Below are 22,270 nucleotides of genomic sequence, written 5' to 3' on the forward strand. Positions count from 1 at the left end.
CCACCTGAACTCCTGGCTGAACAACGGCAAGAATGTCATGCTCTGTAAATATGTAATATATAATTGTCCAACCCTAATCACTTTTAAAAATGTAATCTTGAGTGATTTACAATTTGTATATATGTAACTCTAAGCACTAGTATCTGTAGTAAACGTATGTATTTACTACCATTCTTAGGTAAATTTTGAGTTTTTCTTTTTGTATCTTTTCCTTGAGTGAATTTTCAACTTGTATATATACAACTCTAACCACCCGTATCTTTTGTAGACGTATGTACTTACTACCATTCTTTTGTGAATTTTGAGTTGTTATGCTTGTATCTTTTATGTAACTCATGTACTCCAAAGTCCTTATGTAGTGTAACTGGTCCTTTTGTAAAGCGCTCTGACACCTTTGGGTAGAGTTTGCGCTATATAAAATTGCATTAAATAAATAAATAAATAAATACAAATCCAAAATTCTAGTAAATAGGAAGTATTAGGTCCAAAATAAAAGCAGAGAGAAATTGTGGATCTGAAAATGTGGTGGTATACCATAATATCCCACAAATCAGGATCACAGTCCAGCTACCCAGGTGCTAGCAATGCTGTGTTCCAGTGTTGACATGAGCTTGTGCATCACACCCATGTTCTAGAGAGGGTTCTGAGGGGGTACTCCTCCTCAAAGACCAGCGTAATTTGAAATTGCATTGAATACTTCATTCTTGCAAACATTCAACAGCACTGACTGTAAGTGCCTGCACCAAACACTATAAGCATCAGCTTTCAGAAAAGACTCCTACATTTGTTTTGCTTTGTTATACATGTCCCTAAGGGCTTATTTCGTGGGGACTAGAAATTATATTCCTTAGCCCTATGTTGAATTATTTTTCTCTCTCAGACCATGAGTTATTTGAATATGGAACTTCACAAACATTGCTATAACAAGAATAAAGATCACTAGATTGAAGGGCTTCAGTTTTTTCAAAGATAACCCTCATTTAAATTACCATTCTTACTACTTTACCCTTTCCTTATTCCAAGACATGATTATACATTAAATGCATCAGGTTACATCGAGAACCCATTACGATTAAAATATATAGTAAGGGAAGGGAAAGAAATAGATCTTTTCAGCACAATTTTCTGCGCTACACCAACATCTCTCAGAAAAGTAGATACACAGCACATCTGAGCAGAGTAGATGCGCTCTGTATGCAATGACATGAAGTCAAGGCATAACGCAGGCCTTGACACGTCACAGGCTGATTCAGGTGTTTGTTATAAAATCAGTTATATAGATAGGCAAAGTACGATGAAAGGAAGAAGGCCAACAATCAGAAAATAAACTTTGTTGGGAAAATTCCAAGCAGATGTCTTTTTGATTTCTCTAACACTTACTCGCCTGCGTTATACAGAGTTGGTGCAGGACAAATCATGTAGTTGGACTCCACCGTTATAGGCTTTTCATCTGGAAATAGAAAATAACCACAATAATACATTAAATTGATGCAAAGCAAAAACAAACTATTCTGAGGATTTAGGCAACAGGCAACTCAGTGGGTTAGATAACATGTTAAATACTAAAATTGGGAAGTGAGCATATTTATGTGTTACTACACTAAAGCATATTATGAAGCTTAGCAGGCAAACAGTACAATGGTGGAGTTTCCATCTTGATGTTAAATGCTAGAAGGGCCGACCTGTGCCTCAGGCTGAAACATAATAGTAACAACAAAAAATTGTAATATAAAGCACTATTAGCTAACATTTGTTTAGGTAGAACAGTGTTATATGCATTTATCATTTTCCAGAAGTAGTACTATTTTTCTGTAGGTGGACATACAGCAGAGTAACATCTAAATATATATGTGAATGTGCACAAGATCTTGTACCACATATCAGCAAGGGTATCTTGGAGTGGCACATAGTAAGTGAAACTTTGTATAAGCACCTTGTCTGCCAACCAAAATATCTACTGCAATTTGTTCGCAGTAGATTAGCCAAATCATATTGAAGTGCACGATGCAAATCAGAGCCCAATCACAATGAGGCAGCCCGATGCTTTTAAGTGCGAAAGCCAAATTTGAAATTTGTTCATTCACTCCTGCATATTGTACAATTTTATAGGAACGTTCTCTGTAATACCCCCAAGGTGTTACCTCTAAAATAAGTCAGGACAGAAGCAAATTACTTAAGTGAACTAGAAAGATAGCAACAATGTTATCTTCATGTTTTCTTGGTAAAGGCAATGCTTACGTTTTGTTGTCTCGTTCACGTAGTAAGTGCAAGTAACGCCATCTCGTCTTCCCAGCAGGAATCCATTTCCTTTTAAAACAAGTTGATATTCCTCTATAGGAAAGGAATATTAAGATTTCAGATCACAAATAACAGGTTGTCCAAGTTAATATTAGTGTTATGTGAGGATTTACTTGAGTAAAGGTGGCTGAGCTGGAAAGAATGAGAAGGTTGCACACTCTGCCTCCATGCAAATTTGAGTTGAGAAATACAGGTTGCCCTATCAGAAGAGTGAGACAACCAGATAAGTGCAAAAACATTTTAGTCACTATAGACGAAAGAGAATGGTTCATACATAAAGAGTGGAAAGAGCCCCAGTCTTCTCTAAATGTAATTGTAAGCCATAATTGAAATTGCAAACAAAGTGGAAGGCACCATGGAAGGCGGAGCAGTCTGGACAGACAAGATAGCTTTGCCTTCATAAATGTATAGTATGTGCTAAAACAGATGAACGAGAAGCTCTAAGCCAAATCTATAACCCCATCTGCATGTTCATGTGTTAATCTTTTGGAGTGTTTGCCATTATTCACTTCGTGTTTGAACAATTAAAATCTACTGTCTTTAGGTTCACATTGCAATTGAAGTTTATTGCATTTTTTGTTTCACTCATTCATAAAGTCGATGGGACTTATGTAGACTGTGATTAGGAATAATGGAGAATCATTTAAATTGAAATAGGCAGAGTGTGTCAGTGGGCTTTGTTATCAACTTTGAAAGCAAGAGACTTTAGTTCTAATTATTGATTTCTCATTTAAACAACCTGTTTGACCCTTTGCCTAAGTTCTGTATCTTGCATAGTCGTCAGCACTTATAACAAAACACACGTTAAGCTCCACTGGTATGCTGCAGCCCAAACTAGACCTTGTTCCGAAACCGGCACTCAAAGAATATTGCTGGGGATTAAAGGTAACCAAAAGGGAATCCACATCATCTGTATGACACTTTTTCTGTGGTTAAAATGGTTTAGGACAACATTTTATTTGAATGACCGGATACTGTGAAAAATGTAAACTTGAAATAGAAAAATGCTCAGTCATGTTTGAAATTATGTGGGTGATAGATTTTCACTTTTATTCGCTGCACTGAAGTGGAGTCCGATTTTATTTGAGTAATTCCCGCTTCTAGACTGCTTCCATAGTCCCAGATAGAAAGGAACACTCACTGGTGTATTTTATTTGAGATAGATAGATAGATAGATAGATAGATAGATAGATAGATAGATAGATAGATAGATAGATAGATAGATAGATAGATAGATAGATAGATAGATAGATAGATAGATAGTTGTATTGTTATATGTGTACCGCAGAATGTGTCACAATAAGATTTATTTGTATTAATTTTGAGCTTATTTCACTCCTTTTGTACTCTGTATAATGAGGAAAATTTTAATTCTGTACAATATAGTGCTTATGGTTAAAAACTACAGAACAATAATATTGCGGTTAAAATGAATAAACAATAACACAATTAGCAATTTACATTTAAATTAAAAAACACACAAAAAACAGCAATGTTTACTGTGAGCATCAAAAACGTAATTCAAAATAAATTTTTGCTTGCAAAAGCTCTTTTCGAAACGTTCACAAACTACTGGAAAGAACGGTCAGAAAAAATGCAACAGCAGTAATGATTTTAAACAAGGTTTCATTTTTGTCCTTATTACTGGCAAATGTAGACTTTCCCTATTGGAGTAGGAACAACACTGATGCTAATATTATAAACTATTTTCTTTAATTGAGCACAGCTAGCAACAAAAACTGGAACATAAATGTGTTGGAGGATGACATCACAAAGAAAAACATGCTGCTATTAAGGCAGCCTATATCAACTTTCACTTTTTTTTCTTGCTGTAAAAACAGTAGACTCCAGCACCTCAATAAACTGAATGAGAAGAGTTTTGGTTGAGAAGATTGAATGGCCATACCACTGAAATGGTGCTTCATGTATATACACCCAATCAAAAGCATCCCGTATGGAGAATTTATAAGAATGAGGAGAAATTGCTCTGCGGATGAAATGGCAGAAAAAAGCTTCAAAGATACTGAGAAACGATTCATGAAGAGAGGATACAAACACAGAGATGTAAAGGAAGGTTTGGAACGAGCAAAAACAATACAGAGAGCAGAAACTCTAACTGTTAAAGCTAAAAATACAACAGAGGATAAAACAAGAGTAATCCTTACATACAGCAAAGAAAGCTTTAAAATTCAGAACATTTTGCAAAAATATTGGAATGTTTTAGAAAAAGATCCTGATATTGGGAAAAGAATCGGATCCAAATTCAATATAACCTATCGCAAAGTTGCATCTCTCAAAGATAAACTTGTGAACAGCCACTTTTTGCCAAAAAGCCCATCACCATGGCTGACAGAGAAACAAAAAAGATTTGTTCACTGTAACAAGTACGAAGCTTGCAAAATTGGGAAGTCGATGACAAACATCAAAGACCCCAAAGGGAAAACTTTCACAATGAATGAAAGAATCACCTGTGAGACAACATATGTTGTCTACATGATAGAATGTACCTGCGGATTATGCTACATTGGAAGCACTATCTGTCCCCTAAGCAAGCGAATATTGGAACATCTAAGGGCGATTCACAACAAAGACATGAGCTATGCGATAGCGAAAAATCTGCATACTCAACATAAAACGAACTGGGAGAACGTACGATACTTTGGAATTGCCACTGTCCCGATTCACGAGAGAGGAGGAAACCGGACACTTAAACTAAGAAGATTGGAATAGCGCTTGTTCATCAAGTTCAGAACAAAGACTCCGTCTGGACTGAACGGAGATGAGGAATTACACATACATCTATAACGGCATTGAGATCGGCTGAGGCACTAATATAATTTGGGTACTATACCCGTAAATCAACCAAATCACAAATAATAAAACTGTGAGCCAAATGAATGGTGCTAAATGACAACCAACATAACACATGGACCAAATGTTGTCAAATGCACAAAACAAAGCGAATCATGCTTTCTTTATGAAGTTCAAACAGATTAAGAAGTAACAATACACTACAAAGTGTAAAAACAAAAATATGGACTAAACCATGCAAAACGCGCATTTTGAAAAACTTTCAAATCCATGATGATGTAATAACTCACATACTACCAAGTGAATTGGAAATTGAAATGATGAAGTGCCAAAAGAACACTACATGTAATTCCAACATTGAAATGAAAGAAAGAAAAAACTGTGATTAAATTGGAAATACAAGTCCTAGAATGCAATCTAACTGGGCACAGAGTGACACTATAAAGGGTGAAAGCGACAAAGGTCTCACTTAACCTTGACAAAGACCATCTCTTGGTCGAACCATTTTGTGGTGGTAATGGTGGTGGGAACTATGCTTTATTAAAAGCTCCTTTAAACCCACACGACTTTTGGAGTGCAATCTTTTGATGATTAACTGCGAGGTATGGTCTGACCTCGACACGAGCACCATCTAAGCAAAGTGCGCACCGGTATTGGACCATTTGTTTTCGTATATATATATATATATATATATTTTTTTTTTTTCACTGAATAAACCATAGGTTTCAGGGATGTTATAGTTAGTTGAACATTTTACTCGTAAAAAACCAAAGAAATTCAGCCGTTATAGTTAGTTGAGCTAACTATAACTCGCTTCCCCGCAATGCACTGCTGAGGTGATGATCCCTGGGGCTGTGAGGGGGCTGCGTGCCCCCCGCATTCAATTTCATAAGCCCTGGGGAGGTGGCGGTCCCAGGGGCTGCGGGGGCCCCCACGGGCCCCCACAAATAAATCAATGATTGCCTGCGGGACCTTGCCCACCCGGGGGATTTTTGAAAACGAAGCGTGGGAGCCCGCACTTCATTTTTTTTTTATTTTCACAGCAGGATTTGCCACCCCAACGCGAATTTTGCTGCTTAAAACAACAAAAAAAAGCTTCTTGTGGCCCTGGGGGTCCTTGTGGGACCCCCTGAGCAGGTAGTTATAGTTAGGACCTAGTTTCCATAGGAAAAGCTTTTTTTGTTTTCCCAATAACTTTGGCGTCGTTTGACGAGTCTTTGCGAAATTTTCAAAACTAGTGGCCCGTTCCGGTCAGCTCCTGTCTTGAAAGTTTCGGGGTGATTCATCAAGCAGGGGCCAAGAAAAAAGGGGGGTCCCAAAACAAGTTTTCCCCATGTTATTTTCCATAGGAAACTTTAGACAAAGCTACAGCCCGAACTGCTGAACGGAATTACACCAAATTTGGCAGAAAGGTAGGTCTTGGTTCAGAAATCGACCTTTTTTTAAATGGTGTAAATCCATTCAGTAGTTCATGAGAAATTAGAAAAAGAAAAAGTTTCGATATCTAGGGACGCGGTGGATTTGCGAACCCTCCTGACCACAAGCTTCATTCTCACTGGCTGCCAACACCCCAAACCAGGAAGTGCTGGCAGCCATCTTGTGACTCGGTAGAACCGAGTCACAAGAAAACAGAAAAAAGAGGTTAAAAAACAATAAAAGGGGGCAGGGTAGAAACACCCTGACCCCCTAGGCCTGCTCAGGGGGTCCTACAAGGACCCCCAGGGCAAAAAAAAGCATTTTTTTTATAATTTCGGCGGAAATCGTGTTGGGGTTGTGAATCCCGCCGAAATTATTTTAAAAAATGAAGCACGGGCTCCTGTACTTTCTTTTCAAAAAGCCCCCAGGTGGACCAGGTCCCGGGGGCACTGCCAATTAAATAGAGGGGCCCACAGCCCCAGGGACCGCCACCTCCCCGGGCTTTCAGAAACAACTGCGGGGGGGCACGTGGCCCCCGCAGCCCCAGGGACCGCCACCTCCCTGGGGCTGTGAAACAAATGCGTGGGGGGGTCCCAATCCCCCCACGCTGCCCCAGGGACCACCACCTCCCTGGGGCTCTATTTGTTTTTTTTTTTTAACCTGTGTGAGGGGCTCGAGCCCCTCCACACGCCCCGGAGACCACCATCTCCCTGGGACACTAAATATGGAAATGCGGGGGTCCGTTATGGACCCGCGAGCCCGGGGACCACCGCCTCCCCGGGGCTTTGCACTAGTAGGGAAGGGGGCCACGCGGTCCTCCTCCTGGAGCCCTTGAATGCCCCAGGGACCGCCACCCCCCAGGGACGGCTCCTGCAATGTCCCGGGGTTCCCACCCCGGGACACTGCTGTTTGCTATGGCAGGGCGGGAGCCGTGCGGTTCCCGCCCTGCCATAGCAAACTCTGGTTTGGATTTTGGAAGCAAGAGCAGGTTTCCTGCTCTCGCTTCCAAAATCCAAAGCAGATTGCTTTTCCACAAGGGGAGCTGCATGTTAGCAGCTCCCCTTGGGGATAAGCAATGCCAGCTCCCGCAGGAGGCGGGGAGCCGGCGGGACCGTGTGGGCATTGGGGCTCCCCACACGGTCCCCAACGGAGTGGCCAGGGCCCGGGGGATGGGGTCCCCGGGGCTAGAAGTGGGCCAGGAGGGGGGCCGTGCGGCCCCCCTCCAAATATTTTTTTAAAACATTTAAATACTGGCCATGCCCCGGGGGATGGGGCCACGCGGCCCCCTTACCGTATTGTTTTTAATAAATAAACAAAATAGGGGTCAGGCCCTGGGGGATGGGGTCCCCAGGGCCAAAAAAATAGAAAAGAAAGGGGGCCACACAGCCCCCTTCTAAAAAAAACAACAACAAAAAACGGCATCGCGCCGGAGGCCCCGCCCTCTCAGAGCATCACTCTGCAAATGCACCCCGTGGCACGTTGTAAGTTGGGAAATGAATTCCCCTTGAATATTGGGGGTCCCTGGGGGCCAACTAACATACCAGGTACCTCCAGTATGCACCACTGAGCTGCGTTGCAGAGAGGTGGTCCGAGGCCCCACACCTTTTTACACCTCTCTGCAACGCAGCTCTGTGGCACTTACTGGAGGTACCTGGTGGGCTAATTGGACCCCAAGGACCCTCAGGATTCAAGGGGACTTAATCCCACAACTTAAACCGCGCCATGGGGCGCGTTTGCATAGTGGTGAAGGAAGTGGTGAGGCCTGATGTGACATGTGTGCAAACACGTCCTGTGGCGTGTTTTAAGTTGGGGGATTAAGTCCCCTTGAATCCTGAGGGTCCCTGGGGACCAACTAGCCCACCAGGTACCTCCAGTAAGCACCACAGAGTTGCGTTGCAGAGAGGTGTAAAAAGGGGCATGGCCTTGGACCACCTCTTTGCAAAGTAGCTCTGTGCTGCTTCCTGGAGGTACCTGATGGGCTCGTTGGCCCCCAGGGACCCTCTGGATTCAAGGGAACTTAATCCCCCAATTTACAACATGCTACGGGGCACGTTTGCACAGTGGTGCAGGCAGGGGGCGAGGCCCGATATAAGAAGTTAGCAATTCTGCTGTGTGGGACTTACTGGTGGTAATAAAAGGGATAGTTGGCCCCCAAGATTGATGTTGGGTTCAAATGCCGTGGGGTAATTTTTAAGATAGGTCCATTCTCCAAAGGGAAGTCACTTAATGGCGCATATTCAGGACAATGCAGAATATATCAAAGAAATTATACGAATGAATCCGAATAAGCAAACAAAAACAAGGATAACACAGAAGGAAAGAAGAAAGGGATACAGGGATACAGAGAATCTCTGTATGGGGGAAATAAAGCATGGTCTTGACAGGGATATTTAAGAACCAAGATATCTGAGTGTATCAATTTAACAGACATCCCGGGGAGGAGCCACGTTATATTCATAAGAGTCACAGGATAAGGCAAGGTCTCTATAAGTTCATACATAGAATGCCTATAGATGTGCATAATTGTGTTGCACTTGAAAGCACAAATTTGCTACCTGTATAGCACTCAGGGGGCACCGCGTGGTTCAGAAAGTGGGTGTGTTTCCAAATCTGTAACAGACTGGACAGATAAATAACAAGTCCATGTCAGATTAACATAAAGAGAATGTGACACATGGGCTCTCACGGTCCCACCGAGAGGTAAGAAGATACAAGGCACGTAGGGAGAGAGCCTAGTCATACAAACGTAGGATGGGCCAGATGGATTCTGACAACATTAAAGCTAGTTCTATAGTGAGGACTCTTTGGGGAAAAAAGACAGTGCAAACGGGACTTACCTACAAAGGGATATTCGACGTGGCGGCCAAAGCCCTCCTGCGGCGTTAAGGGATTATATTTCCCGTTCAATGTCAGTTCAGCTGAGCATCCCAGGGAACGCTCCGCCCGAATATAAAGCAGTTACGGATTATGGCAGCAATTCACTGTAAAGTTGGTAACGCCCCTACCTAAGCGTCAAAGCAATACTGATAGAAAGGGGCCACCAAGACCATCATCTCCAGAATGGATTTCTTCCTGAAGAGAAGTCAACGAATCACAGCATAGAATAAAAAGATATAAGCCATAAGGCTGGAATTAATCTAGGAGGAAGGTGCACAAACTGAGTCCCTTCGAATCAGGTGCTATCTGAAGAAGATAGTACTTAAAGGTCTCAGCTCTAAGCTATAAAATCTACCCGGTAGGGGCTTATTTCAGATAAACATATCTATGGCTAGAGTTTAATCTGTGCTGTTCTTTAGACTACATCAGTGCACATCAGCAGTCTCATTATTGAGACCAGGAATGATCCCAGATCTCTTTCTGTCCAACCAAACATGTCAGACGTCTCTTGTGATATTCACAAGAACTTTGAAATGTGGACCGGTCACCAGACAATTAACCTCTGGTGCAGATAGGGGGCCACTAAGGTGCTGTGTTACATGCTAATGAATAGGGCCTGAAAAAAAAGGCTTGCAGGAAGATAGAATCCCGAAATTGAGTGCCAATTCCCATAGGGAAAAAAGGCTGCTTTGGGAGCGTGAGTTCAGAACCTTTTCACAATTTAGCAGTGGGGTGTTTCAGCTGGCAGGTGACTGTGTTGATCAAGAAGCTCAGGAATTTTAACTCCTGAGAGAAATTGCGAAGCTTATGTGAAAATGATTCTTGGTATGAATACGCTGTAATCAGAATATAGTCGAAGTAGACAATGAGATACATGATGTGGACATGATGCCAGGCGGCGGGGCAGCACATCAGTTTGGTGAAGCACTTGCCCACTGAAGAAAGGAAGGCGGGTGACTTTCCATTGTCTTATACCCAAAATAAATTTAAGGAAATGTTCATTTGGGAAAGGTATACATCCTGCAGATCCAGAATGGTGAGACAGCTCTTTTCCAGAAAATTCTCAGGGGAGATTAATACATTTCATCTTGAAATAAGCATAAAAACAAAAATTAAGCAAGCACACATTAATAACAGTCTGCCTACCTACATTGTCCTTCTCTTCTATAGGACAAAATGGTGCTTAAATACCTAGGTGCCTTTAAGAGTCTTTCTCTTTAGGTTCCTTTTGTAAACAGATACCTTCTGAACTATCAGAAAAGCCTGATATAATGGGAAAGGTATTGGTGGGAAATAACGATCTGGGAAGGATGGCTGACCAAATACATGCAATTTTCTTGGACTGTTTCCAGAACCCATGGATTGTATGTGATGATGGCGCATCTACACAAAAAGAATGCAAATCTACCCCCAATTTGTAGAAGGATGGATCTAAGTTTCAAGGGAGGAATATCTAGTGCTTCTCAGTCTTGTGTGTAGACATGGTGCCATGGGAACTCCCGGCTCTGGAGAGCTGCTAGTAGAAGAGGTCAGCTCTGCCAACTCTTCCATGACCTAGCAAAGGGCCTCTGATCGTACAATACTGTTGGCAGAGGAACCTGCCACTTTGAACTCTAGCATAGCCACATTTGGTAAAGACCCTGTACTTGTCATTTTGCTCCTTTCAGATGTAAAAGCACCAATGTTTTGGGAAATTTCTTTCATAAAAGTTTCCCAGAAAAGCATGACCTTCCTACATAGCATAGGGTTAAATTTAATCAAGATACTCCTCATTTTACAGGACTGTGCTAGCATTGCCGAGAAGGCACAACAAGCTTCTCGGCCATCCACTAAACATTTCCACTTCATGGTCAGACCAGTCTGAGGCGGACTCAACTGAATCCATGGCCTTAACTAAAGGAGCAGAGACATCCAGAAGCCAGACCAGACAGGCCTTAAGCCCCTAGGTAGTAGGAACTAGGGCGTGAGAGTAAAAATGAGATTTGGGGGACACTTAGTACACATGCGTATACATGTATTCCTAGGAATAGCATACTGATCTAGTCATTCACATTTTCTGCTGTGTGGGCAGATAAGACCGCATTAGATAGAGCGGGTGCTGGATAGCTAAGGGTCCAGGCATATAGTTGTCCAAGGGATTGTTAAAGATGTGAGTTTTAGAAGGCATAGGATTCCCCCTTCAAGGTGTGTCAAAATCCGGAGGGGTCTAGACAAGTTTGTCAGAAAGTTGTGTGGTGGAGAACCAGAGGATTTCTTCTTCAAGCCAATGCCAGAGACACAGAATGGGGAGCTGCCTGGAGAGTTGTCCCAGAGTAGTAAGGGCAAAGGCATTAGAAATCTTTCCTAATGGTCATGGAGACAAAAGGTGTCTGTTTGTGGGACTACAGGCAGAAGGACTGTTTTCATGGACCGGGTATATTCTCTTAATGGAGGCCTTGGAGATATCATAAGAGGAACTGCCCATCTGGAGCCCATGGGTGAGGGATGTGGCCCCTAAATTGGGCAGGTAGTGTAATGTCCTTCCTCCACAGGCCCCTAGCCTGTCAGGCTGTTGGAGGAAGTATTCCGTTGATGAAGTCAACTGGACACCATTGATCGACTATTTAAGGTCATTCTCTCTCAAAATGATGCGGGCTGACCAAGGGTTTGGGGGCCAGGGTACTTTCTTGTGTTTGCCAGGTACTATCCTTGTCCGTCAAATTATAAATGGGGTCTAAGAAGTCTAGACAGCAGCAGATATAGAAGTGGATAGTGAATGAAAATACTAACTTACGTCCAGCACACACACTTGACGGTTCGACCTGCAGAACTTCCGTACATGACTGTTTCAGGATCTACAAAAATAAAGAATGGGGAAAAAACAAAATACCTTAATGTGGTTAAGATGTTTTGCTGCAGTTGATGGCAGAGTGAGAAAAGGGTAAAGACAGCATCTGACTTTTTTATTTTATTTAGATGACAGATCATATTGAATTAGATAAAGGTTAATCCCTTAATTAGGAGACGATTGTCACAAGTAAGGGTAGACAAAGCTCTCTGTCTCAGGACACAAACTATTCAAAGCCCAGTGAGCCTACTCCAAAATGTATTTATATCATAAACAAGCATTGGCGAAACCAATAGGTCTCACCTATGTAAGAGGAATATATGACGTTACAACGCAAACAATTACAACACATGCCTATACAACGTGGTTTTTACATCGCAACTACCATTACATTGCATGTTTTACAAAGCATGCCATTACAACGCATTTTTAAAAACTACCATTACAACGCATACCACTACAAGGCATACCATTACAACGCATAATACTTTTAGGGTAACAGTGGAGTAAGTGTTGGATAGTGCAGGGGTAAAAATTACTATTCTACTCCAGTGAGTGCAACAGTAGGGAAAGTGTTGGATAGTGTTGGAGTTAAAATTACTATTCCCATGTACCCCAAAACCCATGCCCACCCTAAAACTAAAAAAATCTCCTTTACTTACCTTATAATGCATTGTAATGGCGTGCATTGTAATGGTATGTGTTGTAATAGCATGTGTTGTAATGGCATGTGTTGTAATGGCATGCGCTGTAATGACATGCGTTGTAATAGCATGCAATGTAAAGGCAGTTGCGTTGTAACAGCTGCGTTGTAAAGGAAGTGCTTTGTAATGACTGCGTTGTAATGGTTGTTTCCCTTGCAAGAGCTATTGGCTTTGCCAATGTGTTTGAGCCATGTTGCATACCAGCATTGCTGCTGTTCGGCATTGCTAAAGGTTAGTGGTGTAGAGGAGAGTGGAGTGAGTGCGGTGTTGTAGAGTGGAATGGTGTAGAGTGGAGTAGATGTGTCATAGAGTGTGTTGATGCACAGTGTCTTGGAGTGGTATAGATTGGAGGGGAGGATTGTGGAGTGAAAAAGAGTGGAAAGTAGTGGCATAGAGCGGAGTGTCGAATAGTGTTTTAGAGAATAGTGGAGTTCCGTGGAGTGTTGTGAAGTAGAGTGAAGTGGAGTGTTGTGGGGTAGAGTGGAGTGTTGTGGAGTAGAGTGGAGGGGTGTAGAGGGGTGTTGAGTGGAGTAGATTGGTGTAGAGTGGAGTAGTGTAGAGTGGAGTGGAGTGGTGTAGAGAGGCATAGAGGGGATGGGGAAAGAGTGGAGGGGCATAGATTGGAGCAGAGTGTCGTGAAGTGGCGTAGAGAGTTATAGAGTGGGGTGGCATAGAGTGGGGTGGTGTAGAGTGGAGTAGAGTAGAGTAGTGTGTCGTGGAACAGCGTGGATTAAAGTTGCATAGAGCGAATTGCATAGAGTGGAGCAGAGGGTCGTAGAGTGGAATGGCATAGAGTGTAGTAGAGCATCATAGAGTGGAGGAGTGTAGAGTGGATTGGTATAGCGTGAAGTAGAGTGTCATACAGTAGAGTGGTATATAGTGGAGTAGAGTGTTCTAGAGTGGAGTAGATGGGAGTGGAGTGGTGTAGAGTGGAGTGTTGTGGATGGTTGTAGAGAAAAGGGTCTTAAAATGTCATAGAGTGGAGTAGAGTGGTGTAGAGTAGATTAAAGTGGCATACAGTGGCATTAAAGTAGAGTGGCATAAAGTAGAATGGTGCAAAGTGTCATGGAATGGAGTGGAGTGGAGTGTCATAGAGTGATGTAGCGTGGAGTGGGTTAGAGTGTCAGAGTGGAGTGTTGTAAAGTGGCATGGATTGGAGTTGAGTGGTGTACAATGGCGTAAAGTAGAGAGCTGTAGAGTGTTGTAGAGTGGAGTGTCATAGAGTGACATAGAAAGTTGTGGAGTGGCGTGGAGTAGAGTGGAGTGTCTTAGAGTGGGGTGTTGTAGAGTGGAGTGTCACAGAGTGAAGTGGAGTGGCGTAGAGTTTAGTGGAGTGGTGTAGAGTGGAATAAAGTGGTCTAAAGTGAAGTGGCGTAAAGTGTCATAGAGTGGAACGGCGTGAAGTGGAGTGGTGTAGAGTGAAGTAGAGTAGAGTGGAGTGTCAGAGTGGAGTAGAGTGTCATAGTGTGGGCTGGGCTAGAGTGGAGTGTCATAGAGTGGAGTAGAGTGTCGTAGAGTGGAGTGGAATAGAGTAGAATGGAATATAGTACAGAGGCATAGAGTAGAGTGGCGTAGAGTGACGTGGAGTGGCATAGAGTGGGGTAGAGTGGAGTGGCGTAGAGGGTCATAGAGTGGAGTGCCATAGAATGAAGTATGCATGGCGTGGTAGTACACTGCCATTGCAGGCGAGACATTTTCCATTGAAATGAGCATTACATTTCCAGAGACATACAACTTTACTAATAAAACTATACAGCGCACAACGATAATGTGTGGAAATGGCATAACCAAGTGTATTGATTTGTTTTAATAGTATTACAATATTTGTTTCCAGCACACTCCACAATACAACAGAAATATGCTTCCTGGTTGGTTTCCTAATTTTTATTTTTTCCATCATCATCATAACATTATTTTGCTATTACAAACCATTAAAGTACACAAAGTATGATAAAACAGTATACTCTGACAAATATAATTAATCAAAACAGATATAGAAATCAAACGGCAATTCTTAAATGGGCCACTCAACAAAAAGAAAAGGGCAAACTGTAGTCCAACAGTGACAAAGGTCATCACTTAAAAATCCAGTTTTAAAGCATGTTAAACATACAATACAAAGCTAAAGCATTATAAAACCAGAAATAAGGAAACCTTGTGATAGTCAGGTACTACATAAGACTGACAGCTGTGCAGCAATACATGGGAGCTAAAGTAAAAATACATGTGCAAATCAATCAATCAATGAATCAATCAGTTAATTTGTAAAGCGCACTACTTACCCGTAACGGTTTCAAGGTGCTGGGGTGGTGCTGCTGCTACTGGTCGAAAAGCCAGGTCTTGAGTTGTCTCCTGAATGTCAGCAGGTCTTTGGTTTGTCGTAGGTAGAGGGGGAGGGTGTTCCAGGTCTTGGCGGCGCGGTGGGAGAAGGACCTGCCTCCGGAGGTGGTTCTATGGATGCGCGGGACCGTGGCCAGGGCGTGATCAGCGGAGCGGAGTTTCCTGTTGTGTATGTAGAAGGAGAGTCGACTGTTGAGATAGGCTGGGCCGGTTTTGTGGAGTGCCTTGTGTGCGTGGATCAGGAGTTTGAAGGAGATTCTTCTCTCGACGGGGAGCCAGTGCAGGTTCCCCAGGTCGGGGATGATGTGGTCGCGGCGCGGGACGCTGAGGATCAGGCGTGCAGAGGCGTTCTGGATTCTTTGAAGTCTGTTGATGAGCTTGGACGAGGCTCCGGCGTAGAGGGTGTTTCCGTAGTCGAGTCTGCTGCTGACTAGGGCCTGGGTGACTGGTTTCCTCGTGTTTGTCGGGATCCATCTGCAACCATGATGAATGTAAAAGTTACATTAAGAGACTCTGCCCGCTTGTACCATGCACCCTGCAAGTACTTCACTACAGCATACACAGCAAGCGGATCTTGTCCTTTTTTAAAAGCCAACAGCACAGATGTCCGATCGAGTAGACCCAAAGTGCAGCATGCCAGGATTATTTATTTAGAGCGACTTGATGAATATGTGGGACAAGAGAAAGAAAATATTCCTCTGTCTCGTATTAGGAACAGACATGGCATGCTGTGGATCTTCTGGCATTATGTAGCCAAGTGCTTGAAAATGCTGTGAGGGGCAGAATGCAGTGGCAACATTTCAAATGGAGAGATCTCACAGAGACAGGGCAAATGGTGTCTAAAAAATGTTCATAAAGAGGAAGGACTTTGAGAGTAAAAGAAAATTAAGTTAACATACCTGCAGCACCACGGGCCATAAGTTTAGCATAGTGCCTGTCCTAGAACCTCACTTTTAACAATTCCAAGGATCCCTGGCCAATAAGGTCAGAGAATTCCCCAAAACTTCCAGGTCGAGCTCCATCAAGTTCGCCTTGTTCTATCTGAGCCAAGGGATCTTCCGTGAAGCTACTGACCTTCCAAGAATGTCAGCAAATCCCTCCCTATATGGCTTCAGTGCCTCTGACTTCCAGATATGCACCTAACAAACTAATGGGCACAATTTGGCCACCAGGCCCAAAGGCTCTAATCCAAGATCGAATTATACTGGTAGCAAGGGGCAACTATGGGGAGTACTAATAATGATCGCACAAATTTGTTTTCTTCGCAACCCAGATAGATCAAGTCTAAATATGCCTATAATTTGCTTCCAACCAACACCGCATTTAGAACTTGTGCCCTATATATTTTAAGAGGGGGATTAATCGGGTGAGACTTGATTGTTTTCATAAATTTATTCAAGGCCCTGTCCCTGTGTTTCAATATAGCAACACTCTTTTTAATCTGGGCCTCCCAGGAGTTGGAGTCTGATATTCTAATACCAAGATAATCAAAATCCCTCACTGTATTAAAGGAGACACCTTCAGCGATGATCTCCCCCTGTAGTTTTTACTTGGATTAAAGACCATATACTTGGTCTTAGTTGTATTCAGCGCAAGGCCACGCCGGTCACAAAAAAGAGAAAATCGTTGCAGCAAAGTTGACAAACCCCTAGCGGTTTTTGACAGTAAAAGGGTGTCATCAGCGAACAACAAGGCAGGGACCTTGAATCCTGCTAATGGAGTGTAGTCATTCTGACAATCAGTTAGGAAATACACAAACCCATTAATAAATAATAAAAATAGGGTGGGGACAGGACACAGCCCTCTTGGATCCCCCTTTCTATAAAAATATGCTTCGCAAATTACCCATTAGGGCCCCATCTCATTTGGGCACAAGTGCACTCATGCAGTCTAACCAAATTGTCTAAATCTTCATGGGACATCCACTGCTCCCTCAGTACGCCCACATTTTCTCCCTCAGAACCGGATCGAAAGCAGAACAGAGGTCAACAAAGGCAGCAAACAAGTTGCTGTCACTGATGTCCACCGTCTTCCACTTGGTTACCAGAAATTTGAAGGATTGATCAAAAGTGCCCACATTATCTTGGAAGCCAGCTTGAAAGTAGGTTATCAGTCAGTCAGTCAAAGCTTTTATTTCGGTAAAATACCATAAAAAGACATAAATAATTATATACAATAAAACATGATTAAATAGACATTGCATAGAGTATAATCCATCAAAACATTAAAAAAATTTGTAGTAAAAAGATTACACGGACAAATGAAAACAAAATTTTTCGACATAAAAACAAATTGTTAAAACTGTATCCAAGGCCCAAGGTGTTCTCGCTACACCACAGCTTCTAGAGTAATAGCAATACTAGGATCGAGAGAGTTATGTGGCAGATTGCAGTTTTTTGGACCGGGTGAACCACATAGAGAGAAGATATTTGGCCATCGCAAACACTATCAATGGGGTAGTGTCATACTTCAGAATTCTAAACACCTCCTGATAGTCCCTAAGACCCCTAGACTTGCAGAGCTGGATGATCCACTTCTTCCTTGCCTTGTTATATAGGGGGCAGAAAAGAACAGCATGGAGCTCTGTTTCACAAATATCAATACATACAGGACACGTGCTTAAGGGATCAGATGCATTAGACCATCTGTATGTAAAGGCCCTCAATGGTAACGAACCATGTCTAAACTGAATGTAAAGTTTCTTTGCCAAAGGGGGTTGGATAACATCCAAGAAAACTTCGAACTGGGGACTAATCTTAATGTCCAGAAAGGTGTCAGTAAGCCTACCCAGAGAGGAATGCAGTAAAATTTCCATCTGATACAATTGTAAAGCCTCCCGCAATGATTTCTTAGATCGTGAGCGGCTAGTCTCTTCCGGTGCGGACCATAGGTCCCCCATCCCTATGGAATAACAGAGGTTCTTAACATATGTTAACCAAGGAATTTTTTCTAGTTTTCCCCTTGACAGTAAATCACCGAGATCATACCTATAGCTTACAAGCTCGGGTGTTGACCAGAGTCGTCTCCAGAACAGGAGAGGGCGATTCAGGGCAATCTCTTCTATAGGAACTAGACCTAGATCCCATCTCAAGGGAATTAAAGGGGTACTTGCAGGTAGTTTTAGCAATCGCCTTATAAAGGAATTCTCAATTGACGATAAGGTAGCACAAGCACAATGTCCCCAGAGTTCAGCGCCGTAAAGCGCACCCCCCCTTGCTTGGGATTTGTAAATTTCCATGGGGGGGCCCAGAGGTTTAGAAGAGGTGTTATTAAAAACCTTCAGGATACCCCCCACTGATTGTGCTAGCTTCAAATTTGCCTACGCCATGTGAGACCCCCATTTCATTTTGTCATTAAGGGTCACCCCCAAATAATCAAAAGTAGAGACCCTGTCCAGCTCAACATCTCCCATCTTAGGGTGGGGACAGTTGGTTGAATTAGAGCTGAAAACCATAAATTTTGTTTTAGATAGGTTCAGTTCCAGATCCCTTTTTTTACAGAAAGAGCAAAAGGCCTCTAATGTGCGCTGGATGCCCATGTAAGATTTAGACAACAGGAGCGTGTCATCCGTGAACATTAGGGCCGGTATCTTACGCCCTGCTAGGATAGGGGAATCCAGATTGGCGGCGCACAAGAGATGCTCAATCAACCCATTAATAAAGAGGGAGAAGAGAGTGGGGGCCAGGACACTGGCCCGTCAGCTATCCGCCCATTGAGCTTATCGAGGATTTGTCGGCAAAACGTTTTTTCAGTCTATCTGACTAATGGGGCGATCGTTATGCGGCATATATCACTGGAACCCTTTTTAGGTCTCGCCTGACCCAGCGCATGCGCTGGTCTGGCGAGACTTATTGAGAGGGCTCCAAAAAGTGCTACCAGGCCAGCCTAGAGCTACAGTGCATGTGCGCGGGCGCGCGCGCGCCGCGCTTTACCGCGATTACTTTCACTTTCGCGGCCGCATGGCCGCTGTACATAGCCAATAGGTCTCGCTTTTGGGACCTTATAAGTATTTAGTTACGCAACTGTTGCATGGCTAAACACTTATAAGGTCCCAAAGGCGAGACCTATTGGCAAGGCCAATGCTTGTTATATATGGGTACAATTTCCAAGCCTTTCCAGGTTTGAGGTATAGGAGTACATGCCAGAATGGCTTTCATGTTTGTATTGATGTATGGGACCCAGATATCCAGATTTGATAGGCCAGCAGCCTTCCCCTTCTTTTGCGCAGGTACAGGCCTCTCAGTATCTATCAAAGAAAAATATAGAACTTGTTCAGTGTGGCAATCGTCACACTCTACCAAGGGGCTAGGGGGGTTGCTTCTAAATACACACAGCTCGCGGGTCAAAGGTGCACTATTTGTGTACAGAAATTGTAAATGATTCTCCCATACTCCACCCTGAGTATGAATTTCTGGACACATTGCTGTATGGGAAAAGCCATGTTTCACAATGTGCCAAAATGTATTAACATCTTTACTGGTTGTCATGCTTCAGAGGTCGGCCCATAAGTCATCATTCCACTTTGCTTGGGCTGTCATGAGTGCAGATTTATATTGCGCGCTGGCTAATGGAATCACACTTCTGTTCCCTTCTTTGATTGCATTCAACAGGGCATGTTTGCTTCCCTGCATGTAGAATTAAACCAAGAATTGGTTTTAGCTGATTTCCTTGCAGGCTTGAAATCCTTCTCAAAAACCTCCTTAAGCTTTGACAACCAATCATTATGACTGGCTAAAAGAAGTTCACGATTATCTAACTTGTCAGCTACTAGATTTAGATTAGAAAATAGTATATCATAGACTTTTTCAATGGCATCTTCAGAGGTAGCATTAGCATTCAACTTTAGGGCCCTCCTAAAGTTAGGAACCTCAAGCACAGCACAACCTAGGGCCTTTCTCGTTGCATTTTCCCATGTTGCCTCATGGCCCCAAGTCAAAAACAAGTTGAAAATGATTGATTTCCAATCTACGGGGGATTGCCATATCAATCAGAAACTCTCATGTTCTAATATCTAGGAGGATATAATCAATTCTACTTCTATAATTGAGTCTGTGAAAAATAGGAAAAAGTGAAAAGGCTATTTTTGTATGGCCAGTAAAAGCTCTCACCCCATGTGACAATCAGATACTATATACTTGCAGGGCTTTGGCATATACTCGAGTAATAGGTGGCATCTCTACCAAGGGAATGCCCCAATATTAATCCTCTTCAGCTATTAGTTCTGAGAAGCTTGTATTAGGCTCAAATGTAATGTTAAAATCACCTGCTATGATGATGATGTGTGAATTTGCATAACTATTAGTGAGTCTGTCGCACATCTCTATAGTTGGGGAAGGTACTTTAAAAGAAGTGGATCTATTATAAACATTAATAAGTGTTCAGGACTTCTGACCAGATTCCACCACCTCTAGCAGCAGTCCAGGAATTGTACTGAACTCTCTCCTATTTGCCCCCTAAATGTAGTTTTGACCCATATTAACAGGCCACCAGAAGAGAAGGGCAGCCAGCAGTTGAACAAGTGGCTAATTTACTGTAGCTTCTAAAGCCATCCCTATGCTTACTTTCAGGTGGCCCATGCCTCCAGGAGCACACACAGGTAAAATCGGTCAATAAAGGCAGCACAATCTGGATCAGCCAGTTTGGCGGAGAGACCTACTATGTTCCAAGAGACTACAGAGAGCCTTCCATTCGGACTTTATTAGTGGGCCCATCGGTAATCACAATAGTAGAGCCTACAGTAAGTCCAGGGGAAAAGGCCTCCTGAAGTCCCTTGATGGTTCCATCCAAGGCTGAGGTAATTGTGGTAGGGGGGGCGGGGGTCATCTGTATCTGTAGAGTAAGCGTGCAGCCCAGACATCACCTCCACCTCAACCATGACCATAACTGTAGCCTCAAATGAATCCCTTTCCTGAGGGAGTCAAGTCAATATCCTAGATGTGAAAGAGAGGGGCATAATGATTATTATCTGGAATAGCAGAAGAGCATACTCGCTGCATAGTTAGATCCTTGTGAGAAATTGTAGATCTTCCAGGTGGCCGATAAATATAGCCCATTGGGAGCAACACCACCCTACCCTCGAATGTGCAAGTAGATTCCAACATATTAAAGGATCTAGCAACAAGAGCAGAAAACCTAAAGCTGACGATAAGGCAATCACTCTCTATGTTTTTCTTGGAGGGGCCTACCCAGCTTACTCTCTGAGCCATTCTTATTTCATCATAAAAACATGCACGTGGGCCAACATTGCCCTGAAGCCAGTGAGTAACTTTGTCATGCAGTTACTCATAGGATTCAACCTTATTCTCCGCCAGGGGAAGAGCACCTGCTAGAACCATTGCATACGTATATGCATTGGGGGGAGCAGAATAGTAGGGAGAGCGGGGGGGATGGACAAGTCTTTGTACCCCTGGGCCCCTACACACTAACGGCCCAAATGGAACATCATTAACCTTTCGCCCTGCTCCACCATCCACCACTCCTGATGCGGTTATGGATGCTGGGGTGATGCCTGGCGAAGGTAAAGCTAAAGGTAACGGGGTATGGGAATCTAAATGTAGCTGTGTAGTTAATCTGCTGTCCTTCATAGCTGTTTCTATTTACCTAAGCGGGCAATTAGTGGTGACAGGGTGTAAACCATTATTGCTTTGACTTCTACTGAAATCATATTCAGAAAGAGCACACAGTCTAAGACCTATTGTTTGGACATTGGTGACTGAACCTCTAATGGCATGGAGAGAAGGTGTATCAATATTACCCTACCCTTTGCTAGTACGGAGTGCTTTCCTTTTCCTCTTAAGAAAGAGGGGTGGGATGAAGGAGATTAAGTCATCCGTGGTTGAAGCAAAAGAAGCCTCTCCACTGGTTGTAATAGTTGAACATTGGTCCGCCTCAGGGCAGGATGAGATTTGTCCGCTGCTTTCTGTGGGAGAGCGAAGTGGAGGCACTTTAGTAGAAGGGAGATCATGATTGAGTGGTAGCCAGTGCTCCGCAAGCTTGA

At 43.1% G+C, this 22,270-nt stretch overlaps 1 protein-coding gene across 1 annotated transcript in view; it reads right to left on the bottom strand.

Moving 5' to 3' along the window:
* ANTXR2 (ANTXR cell adhesion molecule 2) overlaps positions 1-22,270 on the bottom strand; it is a 670,700-nt gene that overhangs the window by 186,397 nt on the left and 462,033 nt on the right. Inside the window, exons 8-10 of the mRNA XM_085625534.1 lie at positions 12,176-12,236; positions 2,239-2,331; positions 1,381-1,450 (exon numbers count right to left, since the gene is read on the bottom strand). Of these exons, the coding sequence (XP_085481660.1) occupies positions 1,381-1,450; positions 2,239-2,331; positions 12,176-12,236 (224 nt within the window). The remainder of the gene's footprint in view (positions 1-1,380; positions 1,451-2,238; positions 2,332-12,175; positions 12,237-22,270) is intronic.

The sequence above is a fragment of the Triturus cristatus genome, chromosome 9 (genome assembly GCF_964204655.1).
Source record: "Triturus cristatus chromosome 9, aTriCri1.1, whole genome shotgun sequence".
NCBI lineage: Eukaryota > Metazoa > Chordata > Amphibia > Caudata > Salamandridae > Triturus > Triturus cristatus.